The following is a 14,155-nucleotide window of genomic DNA, read 5'->3' as shown; positions in this document are numbered from 1 at the left end:
ATGACGTTAAAAATCCACGACGAAAAATTTATTTTTTGTAAGGGCACTTAGTACAGTACTTTCTTCAACGTATTACATATACAGGGTGGTCCATTGATAGTGAACGGACCAAATATCTCACGAAATAAGCATCAAGCGAAAAAACTACAAAGAACGAAACTCGTCTAGCTTGAAGGGGGAAACCAGATACCGCTATGGTTGGCCCGCTATATGCCGCTGCCACAGGTCAAACGGATGTCGACTGCGTTTTTTAAAATAGGAACCCCCATTTTTTATTACATATTCGTGTAGTACGTAAAGAAATATGAATGTTTTAGTTGGACCACTTTTTTCTCTTCGTGATAGATGGCGCTGTAATAGTCACAAACGTATAAGTACGTGGTATCACGCAACATTCCGCCAGAGCGGGCGGTATTTGCTTCGTGATACATTACCAGTGTTAAAATGGACCGTTTACCAATTGCGGAAAAGGTCGATATCGTGTTGATGTATGGCTCTTGTCATCAAAATGCCCAACGGGCGTGTGCTACGTATGCTGCTCGGTATCCTGGACGACATCATCCAAGCGTTCGGACCGTTCGCCGGATAGTTACGTTATTTAAAGAAACAGGAAGTGTTCAGCCACATGTGAAACGTCAACCACGACCTGCAACAAATGATGATGCCCAAGTAGGGATTGTAGCTGCTGTCGCGGCTAATCTGCACACCAGTAGCAGACAAATTGCGCGAGAATCGGGAATCTCAAAAACGTCGGTGTTGAGAATGCTAAATCAACATCGATTGCACCCGTACCATATTTCTATGCACCAGGAATTGCATGTTGACGATTTTGAACGTCGTGTACAGTTCTGCCACTGGGCACAAGAGAAATTAAGGGGCGATGATAGATTTTTTGCACGCGTTCTATTTAGCGACTAAGCGTCATTCACCAAGAGCGATAACGTAAAACGGCATAATATGCATTATTGGGCAACGGAAAATCCACGATGGCTGCGACAAGTGGAACATCAGTGACCTTGGCGGGTTAATGTATGGTGCGGCATTATGGGAGGAAGGATAACTGGCCCCCTTTATCGATGTCAATCTAAATCGTGCAATGTATGCTGATTTCCTACGTAATGTTACTAACGAGATTACCGCCTCACAGATTTTTCGGCGATTGTGTGTACACCTGAAACACTGCATCACCAGCTTCGGTGTCTGTTGAAAGTTACCCAGTGACTAGTCCAGGTTTGAAATCACTGAGCTTTCCTGACCAACCCATTCCGCTTTTATCGCCTCCCTATGGTCAACACAATACACCCCACCTCCTTTCATACTGGTGGGCCCGTCTCTTGTGGCATTTAATAGTAAAAAATGGCTCTGAGCACTTTGGGACTTAAAGTGTGAGGTCATCAGTCCCCTAGAACTTAGAACGACTTAAACCTAACTAACATAAGGACATAACACACATCCATGCCCAAAACAGGATTGGAACCGGCGACCGTAGCAGTCGCCCGGTTCCGGTCTGAATCGCCTAGAACCGCTCGGCCACCGCATAGGAGTGATTGAATAGTTTTAATCAAATAGCGTGTATTCTAGTTTCGAGATAAATTCTTCACTTCGAAATGTATTCTTAAGTTTTATTGATGTCGTGTCATATGATATGAACTTTTTATGACTCATCACATTCGACAAAGAATTTCTTCTTAATTATAGATATTTTCGCAATTTCTTTCCGTTGCTTTATGGAAATGAGTTTACATCAAATGTGCCAGTGCCAAATTTTTACGTGATTGCGACTGCTAGAAGACGCAGCAAACCATTCCCAAGCAATGGTGGAACATTTCGCCGTCTATGTAACGTGCTTCGTCAAGTAAGCGACTGTCGATCTGGAAAACTGACCTATTTGCTGACTGAGCAGAGAGCCCCCTCCTAAAAGACTTAAACTAAACGTACGAAAAGAGCTGTAGACTAATAATGGTCCGGCTTCCGGCCACACGACTTGGACCGACCCCCGTACTGAAGGAAGAGCGAGGCAGTGTCCGGAAAATTCGGGAGCAGTTTGCTGCGCGAGTTGGTCGCTGTAATTCAGAAGCACCCGCTGGGTCTAGCTAGCTGGCTCTCTGCACTAATGAAGCTCTTCCTCTGAGTACTTGTAGGAAATAGAGCGCTACGAAATATGGGAGGGCTGCAATTAGCGATTTATGACCCCGATCACTTGAGAGAGTAAAATTCTATGGCTCTTGTCGCCAACTCGCGGCACTGGGGAGGACTAGGCGAATTATCATCCGACATTCTCTTTGTAGTCGCCCGGGAATTTTTCTAGCTGGGTGTGGGTGTGCCATTCGCAGGGTACTAACTTTTCCAGGTCAATAATTTCTGCCCTGCGTTGCCTCATTAGGAAGAGTAAAACCTGTTCTAACTTTGAGGACGAACTGACAGCGTTGATGTCGTTGGAAGCAAACATATCCGTAATTGGCAGAGCGAATGTATAAAATTTTTTGATCACAACTGATGTTAAGTGACAGAAATTTGGAGCTGATCATGAAACATCGAAATTTCTCTCTCTCTCTCTCTCTCTCTCTCTCCCTCCCTCCTTCTCTTTCTCTGTCTATCTATCTGAACATACAGCAGTGATCACTCCTTCCTAGGTTTCCAGTGATATAAGCGCGCGCAAAATGCCGTGGCCGCTAGATGCGCAGTCGGAAGCGAGGCGAGAGCGGAAGTGGTGGGGGTCGCTCAGAGCGCTGTAGGGAAATGTCGAGTGTTTGAGAGAAAGTGCCGTTCTAAACTGAAGCCTACGCTCACTTTTCTTGTGAATATTAAGTGGGGCCCGTTTGCGCCGACACTTGCAAGGCGACCATTCAAAAAGACCTACTGTCACCTCTGCTTTGGTTAGTATCTAAAAGGAATTCCGCCAAAAATGCAGCGACTTATTTTCGCCTGGCTTGTTAACCATTTGCAACTTTCAGAGAAGCGTAATGAGTGGCGAATATTGAGTAAAACCTACACATTTCTCTGGTTACAATGTCAAAAATTGCTTATTTTGCCGAAACACAGCGGAGTTTACACACTCTCACCTCACTAATATGTTGTGGAGACACAACTGCAAGGGAGTTCTGAAACAGTGGTTTATTACGAGGAGAGAGGAACTGAGGTTCAAAATGTCTCTGAGCACTATGGGACTTAACATCTGAGGTCATCAGTCCCCTAGAACTTAGAACTACTTAAACCTAACTAACCTAAGGACATCACACACATCCATGCCTGAGGCAGGATTCGAACCTGCGACCGTAGCGGTCGCGCGGTTCCAGACTGAAGCGCCTAGAACCGCTCGGCCACACAGGCCGGCAATAACTGAGGAACAGTAAAGTCAGTACCTTATGAAAAAGCACATCCTCGGTAAAAAAAGTACTGTCTTCACATATGCTGTTCCAAAACCCATAGCATTTCTCATTTCCACCACCTATCGACGCCCCTTAAAAGTTTCATTCTTTCACAGAAAAAGTGTGCAGTTACTGGAATAACACGGTAGATAATGAAGTTTTATATAGTAACGATATGGTAAAATAACTCCTCTTTGTGTGACATCATCTGCCAAAATCTCAGTTCGATTTATGAAATAGTTTACGAAATATGACGAATGTTGTGGATATTTCACTCTGGCTTTATCGCTGGCGCGGCGCGATCGTAAATGAGTGTGCTACATCAGATCAATTTTCTGGAGATTGGTGACAAATAGACACCTCTACCCAAGTCTAAAAAAATGTTAGCTAAATTTCATACGCAACAACATATTATGTAATATGCACCAAACGCAAAATCATAGCGACCTCTATTTTTCATTGCACACTTTTCCGAATTTCGCGCAGTGTCTTACTTTCACGTATATATCATAATAACAATGACCATTAACGAAATGATGGGTACATCAACATGAACCTGAAACATAAAACTATAAGCAAAGCAAAAATGAAACTTTTTTACCGAATAGTTTCAGTAAAATAGTTTCTGTCATCGCTGACCGGCCGAAAGATGGAAAACAGTTAGCTGCCTCGCTTTCGAACAAACGAATGAACTCGTCTAGCGCGTTGGACGAAAACCGGTCACTATGCGTCGGGCGCGAGCTATATGTGGCACCAGCTTTCTAGGCATAGGTGACGCTGTTGCCGTAAATTACGGAAGCGCGCGAGTACTTGAATACCCCTGTCAAGTATCATTTAGCATAAACGAACACCAGACAAAATTCATGCCTCAATATGCATTTTATCAATCAGAACAGGCATAACAACTTGTGTCTTTCACACCACAATGAAGTCTCAAAGTGAGAGATTATGCACCGGTACAATTCTGGCGGTGTGGAGTTGGTGTGATAGCGCCAGAGATGTCTGATATCGGATTCACATCAGCCCAATTTGGGAACTAGTACTCAGACCACGCAAACATCATTGTGTCCTTGTGGACAGAGAGTTATCTACATCTACATCTACATCTACATTGATACTCCGCAAGCCACCCAACGGTGTGTGGCGGAGGGCACTTTACGTGCCACTGTCATTACCTCCCTTTCCTGTTCCAGTCGCGTATGGTTCGCGGGAAGAACGACTGTCTGAAAGCCTCCGTGCGCGCTCTAATCTCTCTAATTTTACATTCGTGATCTCCTCGGGAGGTATAAGTAGGGGGAAGCAATATATTCGATACCTCATCCAGAAACGCACCCTCTCGAAACCTGGCGAGCAAGCTACACCGCGATGCAGAGCGCCTCTCTTGCAGAGTCTGCCACTTGAGTTTATTAAACATCTCCGTAACGCTATCACGGTTACCAAATAACCCGGTGACAAAACGCGCCGCTCTTCTTTGGATCTTCTCTATCTCCTCCGTCAACCCGACCTGGTACGGATCCCACACTGATGAGCAATACTCAAGTATAGGTCGAACGAGTGTTTTGTAAGCCACCTCCTTTGTTGATGGACTACATTTTCTAAGCACTCTCCCAATGAATCTCAACCTGGTACCCGCCTTACCAACAATTAATTTTATATGATCATTCCACTTCAAATCGTTCCGTACGCACACTCCCAGATATTTTACAGAAGTAACTGCTACCAGTGTTTGTCCCGCTATCATATAATCATACAATAAAGGATCCTTCTTTCTATGTATTCGCAATACATTACATTTGTCTATGTTAAGGGTCAGTTGCCACTCCCTGCACCAAGTGCCTATCCGCTGCAGATCTTCCTGTATTTCGCTACAATTTTCTAATGCAGCAACTTCTCTGTATACTACAGCATCATCCGCGAAAAGCCGCATGGAACTTCCGACACTATCTACTAGGTCATTTATATATATTGTGAAAAGCAATGGTCCCATAACACTCCCCTGTGGCACGCCAGAGGTTACTTTAACGTCTGTAGACGTCTCTCCATTGATAACAACATGCTGTGATCTGTTTGCTAAAAACTCTTCAATCCAGCCACACAGCTGGTCTGATATTCCGTAGGCTCTTACTTTGTTTATCAGGCGACAGTGCGGAACTGTATCGAACGCCTTCCGGAAGTCAAGAAAAATAGGATCTACCTGGGAGCCTGTATCTAATATTTTCTGGGTCTCATGAACAAATAAGGCGAGTTGGGTCTCACACGATCGCTGTTTCCGGAATCCATGTTGATTCCTACATAGTAGATTCTGGGTTTCCAGATCCTGCTGGAAGATGCCATCTTACAGCATGAAAGGATGGAATTGGTCCACAATAATGCTCACATAGTTCACAGTTATCGTCGTGTCTTTGAGTACTGTCACAGCTCACACGAAAGCCCTGGAAAACTGAGAGTCACCTTTCATAGCATAATACTTCCCCCTATGAACTGCGCCGGTGGCGTGGTGCAAATTTCCACCAGCTGTTGGCGTTTCCTGACACGACCACCGACCTAGTGTAACAACAAACATGATTCATAAGGTCAGGCGGCACGTCTCCATTGATCCGCGGTACAACCTCGAAGTTCCAAAATGCCGTGCCCACTGCAGTCATAACTGGTTTGCCATACGAGCAGCATGGGGATACGTAGGAGTGTTCTGTTGTTCGGTCCCTCGTTCAACAATATGCGCTGCGCGATGTGTTCCGAAACACTTGTGCCTGCACCAGGACGCTGCCCTGTCGTCAGGAATAATGTGAGTACCGCAGAATGTAGGGAGTAGTGGGCATGCCTCTGATGGAAACGAAATTACATTTCTAATTTCGTCAACAACAATGTGAATTAGTGTTCTCAAATGGAGATTGTGAAGTCAGTGTGATATAGAAGAATGGGATAAAATAAAAATATACTCATAGCAACAGAAAGAATTTCATCAGTTATTCAGTTCAACAGGAACCCACAATGTTGAGTCCATATTTTAGCGCAAGGATGTACCCCTAGAGACAACTGGAGGCAACAACAACGATATAATGAAGATAAGTAAAAATTTTTTCTTTTGTATATCTTACGCCTCTCGAAACTTTTGAAAATGGTGAGGAGACTAAGAGAATTTTAACAGTGATGTGTGGGAGGGTAAGTTTCAATGTGAAAGTTACTTTGATCTTTAACATTTCCACACCAGTGTATTTCAGCTAGTATAGTGTGCCTACCACAGTTAGCCAACCAAGCTTCATAAGAAAGAATGAGAAACACGAAAATAAACGTCACCTAGAGCTACAGAGGAAGAGCGCCGCCTGGGCTGCTGGGTACTCACTTGTCCTCGGTGAGGAACTTGTCCCCGTCGCTCTCGACGCACTCGCCCTTGGTCTCGATGTGCGTCGCGTTGAGCGTGATGAGGTGCGGCACCCCTGACTGGAACCATCTGCCGGCCCATTGCTTGGGGAACTGGCAGCGCCCCGACACGCCGGCTGCAACACGAGCAAAGTGGTACCGTCAGCAAACGCTACACGGGGCAGCGGGCTGGGTGCTGCGGCGTAGCATACTCTTAAGGGGCGCCCGTTAGCGCCATGCACAAGGCATAGAATACCCATATTCTGTTCATGTGTAAAACAGACAAATTCTCAGTTATAAACATTGCAGTGTTTTGGAAAAGACTAATCCGATTGTGAAGAATAAAAAGCCGCTGAATTTCATGGGTGACTGGAATGCAGTTGGGGGGGGGGGGGGGGGGGGGGGAAAGAACTAGAAGGAAAGGATACAGGAGAATATGCTCTTGGAACAAAAGGAGAAAGACTAATTGAGTTCTGTAATAAATTCCAGGTAGTAATACCGAATACTCCGCTCAAGAATCATAAGAAGAGGAGGTATACTTGGAAAAGACCAGATGATACGGAAGATTTCAGTTAGATTACACCATGGTCAGGGAGAGATTCCGAACTTAGTTACTGAATTCTAGGACATGCCCAGCAGCAGATAAAGACCCAGACCACAATACAGTAGTGATGAAGAGTAGGCTGAAGTACAAGAGATTAGTCAGGAAGAATCATTACGCAAATACTAAGGGATGACGAGACACGTTTGAAGTTCTCTAAGGCTATGGATACAGCAATAAAGAATAGCACTGTAGGTAGTAAAGTTGAAACGGGAATGGACATGTCTAAAAACAGCAATCACAGAAGTTGGAAAGAAAAACATTGGCGCAGACAAGGTAACTGCGAAGAAACCATGGGTAACAGAAGAAATATTTCAGTTGATCGATGAAAGAATGAAGTACGAAAATATTCAGGAAATACAGAAATACACGTCGCTGAGGATTTGAAGTAAATAGGGAGTGCAGGGAAGATGAGACGAAATGGTTGCATGGAAAATGTGAAGAATCCGAAAAAGAAATTACTGTCGGAAGGACTGACTCGGAATATAAGGAAGTCAAAATAACCTACGATGACATTAAAAATGAAATAGTTAACATTAAGGAGTGCAACGGGAATTCATCTGTTCAACGTAGAGGAGAGAGCGGATAGGTGGAAAGAGTATACTGAAGGCCTCTATGAGGGGGGAGATTTGTCTGATGTGATAGAAGAAACAAGAGTCGATTTAAAGAGATAGAGATCCAGTATTAGAATCAGAATTTAAGAGAGCTTTGGAGGAGTTAAGATCAAATAACGTAGAAGGCATAGATAAAATTCCATGGAATTTCTAAAAATCATTGAGATTAGCGGCAACAAAACGAATATTCAAGTTGGTGTGTAGAGTGAATCAGTCAGGCGACATACCATCTGACTTTCGGAAAAATATCATCCACACGATTCCGAAGACTGCAAGAGCTGACAAGTGCGAAAATTACCGCACAATAAGCTAACGGCTCATGCATACAAGTTGCTGACAAGAATAATAAACAGAAGAACGGAGAAGAAAATTGAGGATGTGCTAGATGACAGTTAATTTGGCTTTAGAAGAGGTAAAGGACCAGAACGATAATTCTAACGTTGCGGTTGATAATGGAAGCACGACTAAAGAAAAAACGAGACACTCTCACAGGATTTGTCGACCTGGAAAAAGCGTTCGACATTGCAAAATGGTGCAAGATCTTCGAAATTCTGAGAAAAATAGGGGTAAGCTGTAGGGTGAGACATGTAATATACAAGAGCCAAGAGGGAATAATAAGAGTGGTCGATCAAGATTGAAAGGGTGCAAGACAAAGATATAGTCTTTACTCCCTGCTGTTCAATCTGTACATCGAAGAAACAATGATGGAAATAAAAGAAACGTTCAGGAGTGGAGTTAAAATTCAAGATGAAAGGATATCAATCATACGATTCGCTGATCACATTGCTATCTTGAGTGAAAGTGAACAAGAATTACATGATATGCTGAGTGGAATGAACAATCTAACGAGTACACAATATGGACTGAGAGTAAATCGAAGAAAGACGAAAGTAATGAGAAGTAGCAGAAATGAGAACAGCGAGAAATTAAACAATAGGATTTATGGTCACGAAGTAGATGAAGTTAAACAATTCTGCTACCTAGACAGCGAAATAACCAATGACGGACGGAGCAAGGAGGATATTAAAAGCAGACTAGCATTGGCAAAAAGGGCAGTCCAGGTCACGAGAAGTCTACTAGTATCAAACACAGGCCTCAATTTGAGAAAGAAATGTTTGAGAATGTACATCTGGAGCACGTCATTGTATGGTAATGAAACACGGACTTTGGGAAAACTGGAACAGAAGAGAATCGAAGAATTTGAGACGTGGTGCTACAGGCAAATGTTGAAAATTAGGTGGATTGATGAGGTAAGGAGGTTCTGGACAGAATCGGAGAGGGAAGGATTATGTGGAAAACACTGACAAAGAGAATGGACAGGATGATAGGACATCTGTTAGGACATTGGGGGAATGACTTCTATAGTACTCGAGGTAGCTGTAGAAGGTAATAATTGTAGAGGAAGACAGAGATTGGAATACAGCCAGCAAATAATTGAGGACGTAGGCTGCAAGTGCTACTCTGAGATGAAGAAGTTACAAAGGAGAGGAATTTGTGGCGGGCCGCATTAAACCAGTCAGCAGACTGATGACTCAAAAAAAAAAAGTTCAGTTTCAAAAAGAAAATTTGATTCCAATATCTCAGTAATTAATATGCACTATCCAAACAAAGGTGATTCATTTGGGGTGTGTTCACCCTTCGCATTTATGAAGTTTGTCCTCGGCTTGGGACACTTTCGATGAGGTGTTTGAATATTTGTGGAGGAATGACAGCCCATTCATCCTAGAGAGTCGAAACCAAAGCAGGTATATTGGACGCTTGGAACAGGAGCAGAATCGTCGTTCTGATCCATCCCGAAGGTGTTCCATTGGATCAGATATGGGCAGGTCAGTCCATTACAGGAATGTTATTGCCCACAGCCCATTGCCTAGTAGACGTTGCTTTATGACAGGGTCTGGGGAGCTTGGTAGCCAGTGGAAGTGTTTAAATTGAGAAGAGTGTTTCTAGAGACACTCTGTAGCACTACTAGACGTGTGGGATGTCGCATTGTCCTGCTGGAATTGTCCAATGCCGTCGGAATGCACAACGAAAATGAATGGATGCAGATGATCAGACAGGTTGCTTACGTACATGTCACCTGTCAGAGTCGTGGACGTATCGGGGGTCCTGAATCACTCCAACTGCACACGCCTAATACCATTACAGAGCCTCCACCAGCTTGAACAGTCCCCTGCTGAAACGCAGGATCCACGGATCCATGAGGTTGTCACCATACCCGTACACGTCCATCCGCTCGACACAATTTGAAACGAGACTCGTCCGACCAGGCAACGTATTTCCAATTATCAATAGTCCAATGTCGGTGTTGACGGGCCCACGCGAAGCGTAAAGCTTTGTGTCGTGCAGTCATCAAGGGTACACGAGTGGGTCTCCAGCTCCGAAGCCCATACTGATGATGCTTCGTTGAATGGTTTGCACGCTGACACTTGTTGATGGCCCAGCACTGGAATCTGCAGCAATTTGCGGAAGGGTTACACTTCTGTCACCGTTGAACGATTCTCTTCAGTCGTCGTTGACTCGTTCTTGCAGGATCTTTTTCCGCTCGGAGCGATGTCGCAGATCTGATGTTTTACCGGATTCCTGATATTCACGTAACACACGTGAAATGTCGTACGGGAAAATTCCCACTTCATCGCGATCTAGGAGATGCTGTGTCCCATCGTTCGTGCGCCGACTATAACACCACGTTCAAACTTACTTACAGCTTGATAACATACCATAGTAGCAGCAGTAACCGATCTAACAACTGTGCCAGATACTTGTCTTATATAGGTGTTGACAACCACAGAACCGTATTCCTCCTGTTTACATATCTCTGTATTCGAATACGTATGCCTATACCAGTTCCTTTGGCCCTTCCGCGTATTCTTTCTACGTATTCTAGTGTGGTTGTACTTTTCTGACTTCCCTTACGCCATTTATCTGGAACTATTTCACGGCCTCGTTTAGATAAAGCGCCCCATTTGTTCGTGGTGGAGAATGAAGGAGAAGAGTCACAGTAGACCTTTATGAGCTACTAATAAATTTCGATTGACGTCAAACCTTCTCACAGAAAAAAAATTAATGCCTTACGATACTCGATTTTCCTCCACTTCCGAGCATTCACGCATCACACCTTGTTCAGACATATGCGTACAGGAAACTACTAGAGAAAATGACAAGCAATTTGTTTTTCTTTATTGTTATTTCATCCCCCTCGGATGGGGGTTCTATTTCCGGTCTTCAGTTAAAATCTTTAAAATATAAATTAAAACGAGACAAATATCATTGACGGAGGGAGAATTCTACAGATGTCGTAAAAGCGATGAAAAGGTGAATTTTGTTGGTGTTTACATGACATTAAACGGTTATTTGATTTTATTCTTTTCCTAAATTAAAAACAAAAGACTAAAAGGGAAATATTAAGCAACAATACATATTTAAAACACCTTGCAGGAACGGCGACGTTTTTTTGAAATGGAATACTACTCTTTCACTAAAAGACTGAACGACTTACATTGGAAACAAGCATTTGAGGAGCAGAAAGGTGTTCAGTAAGGGTGAAGAGTGCGAGTATAAATACAGAACCCCACTGGACAGTAGCAAAATGGAGAAATAGGAGTAGTTTAGTGTGTGGGCAAAGCTGTAGTACCAAGAGGAGAAGGGACAGGAAAAGATGGAGAGGGACGATGAAAGGGGGAATCCTGAAGGGGAGTTGGGTAGTTGTGGTAGAGCTATAGCTGATATTATGCTTAAATATCGGGCCGGACTTATCGTCTGGGAGAGTCGCTTAGGTGCGTTGGGATACGATATGGAGTTTGTATAGGTAGAGGGATGACGGAATATATTGGTAATGGCGTGGCATCGTGCGATCAGACGAGAAACAATGGGATTTGTTGGAATATACAGTATGTGATCAAAAGTATCCGGAGACACACAAAAACATACGTTTTTCATATTAGGTGCATTGTGCTGCCACCTACTGCCAGGTACTCCATATCTGCGACCACGGTAGTCACTAGATATCTTGAGAGAGCAGAATGGGAACTCACGGACTTTTCTGAGGTAAGCCGGAAATGGTTAGGTGAAAGTCGTGGACGAAGAGGGAACATATGGTTCGTCCTATAATTAATGCCATTGTTTCGGTGGGATTTATCTTCAGGAGCCACTAGTTACATCAAAAGGAAACTGATTAAGATGGAGTTCGAGGGATTGTGGGGTTTTCCGGAGAGCTACGTAGAGGGCTCGGAAAAAAATGTCATCAGCACGAAGTATACTGGACCGGTGGAAGGGGGAGAGGGGTGGTTTAGTATAGCAGCAGCGTGATTTGAAATTTCACAGGGCGCCTTTCAAAAGTTTTGCTTGGGAAAAATCTTTCACTAGCCAAGATCGGGTAAATTAAGTCTTTATTGCTGACAATCGGTTTCGACAGTTGTAACTGTCATCCTCTAGTCTTCAAGAAATTTTTGTTATAAGACATGCTTCGTTGTGAGGTGCTAACTCGCAATTGAACACGTTTTACAACAGAAATTTCTTGAAACCCAGAAGATAACAGTTACATATGTCGAAACCGGTTGTCAACAACAAAGACTAATTTACGCGTTCTTGGCTATTGAAAGTTTTTCCTCAAGTAAGTTCTCAGTATGAGAAAATTCAGTCCCTTTTAAAAGTTGTATCAAACTCACGGGGAAAGGGGGGGGGGGCTCTATCGGCGAGGCCACCAGACTAACTACCTATGTACACACTGTAAAAATTAAAATTCCACAAAACTGTCGAGACAGTAGAATATATGCGACTGGTGACCCTGTTATATGATTCAGGCTCGAGAACTTCCACTTGTTGTCGCCCGCTATCTTGACGATCGCCAACGGCCAAAGCAATGTTGTCTCGTGCAGACCACAGCCGATGGCCATCCCTGGCCGCTATTCCGGGCTAACAAACAGCTCCCACGCAAGGTAAACTCAGCGGCGAAATTAGTGGTCGGCACACATGACGAACTATCTAACTGCCGGGCCGCGCTCGGTTGGCCCCGCATATATTACCAACACGTAACAATAACAGAATATCAAACAGAAATTACGGCTACCTATCACGGTTCGCTGGTACCTCGGCTGAGATTCAAATCATATCTATCCTATTCACACCACCGGCTGTGAACATACGAGTTGCGGCCAAACAATCAACAGGACGTAATGGGTGGCCCGAGACTACACAGTAGGAGTCTATAGATTTTAGCGAAATCATAACATACAACGCAATGGGTCAACTGAACAACTCGATTCTTTCCCCTTTCCTCGTCAATAACTATCCACGTTATAAGTGGACAATAAACAGTTCAGACAAGCAGTTGCTTTTGAAATGTGGTGTTGCAGAAGAACTGGTACATGGTATAACTAATGAAGACGTACTAAATGTAATCGGAGAAAACAGAAATTTCGGAAATTTGTAGTACGTTCTTATGGGACCAAACTGCTGAGGTCATCGGTCCCTAGGCTTACACACAAACTAACTTACGCTAAGGACAACATACACATCCATGCCCGAGGGAGGACTCGAACCTCCGGAGGGGGGAGCTGAAAGCACGAATTCGAAGAGGTCGTTCACGCATTCACGCCTGGTGTACCCTCTCCTTCAGCATGACAATCCTGCGACATCTGCATCAATCCCACGCCTTGGGCTCACTCATCAGTCGTCCCCCATATCCACCGTACAGTCCCGATTTGGCCCCATCCGATTTTCATCTGTTTCCAAATCTTAAAGAACACCTTCGAGGACTTCAATTTGATAGTGATAAAGCGCTGCAAGCAGTGGTGAGGTGGCTCCGTCAACAAAGTCACACATTCTACAGTGACGGTATCAACAAACTGGCCTCTCGTTGAGAGAATTGTGTTCGTCGTCAGGGTGACTCCCTTTAGAAATAAATATGTAGACACTTAGAGTAACGATCTAGAATGTTAATAACGTTTGCTTTGTTTAATAAGCTTTAAGAGATTTCAAATAAAAAAAATTCGGAGGCAGTAATTCTTAGCAAGCCCTCGTAGCTTGCAGTGCTGTGCAGAGATGAGACTTGCGCACAATAGACTAGCCCGAAGAGATGAATAAAATCAGTCTTCAGACAGAAGACCACAACCACAATAACAACAACAACAACAACAACAGCAACATGTCACGGAGCATCATAATTAATTGTAACGTAAAAATTCCGCGAGTTTTCTATTATTCAGTTATTTGTT

At 43.8% G+C, this 14,155-nt stretch overlaps 1 protein-coding gene across 1 annotated transcript in view; it reads right to left on the bottom strand.

Moving 5' to 3' along the window:
- LOC126419532 (uncharacterized) overlaps window positions 1-14,155 on the bottom strand; it is a 131,503-nt gene that overhangs the window by 84,200 nt on the left and 33,148 nt on the right. Inside the window, exon 2 of the mRNA XM_050086721.1 lies at window positions 6,712-6,865. Coding sequence (XP_049942678.1) covers window positions 6,712-6,865 — 154 coding nt within the window. The remainder of the gene's footprint in view (window positions 1-6,711; window positions 6,866-14,155) is intronic.

This window comes from Schistocerca serialis, chromosome 9 (assembly GCF_023864345.2).
Source record: "Schistocerca serialis cubense isolate TAMUIC-IGC-003099 chromosome 9, iqSchSeri2.2, whole genome shotgun sequence".
Lineage (NCBI taxonomy): Eukaryota > Metazoa > Arthropoda > Insecta > Orthoptera > Acrididae > Schistocerca > Schistocerca serialis.
This window is presented reverse-complemented; position numbering and strand designations above follow the sequence as displayed.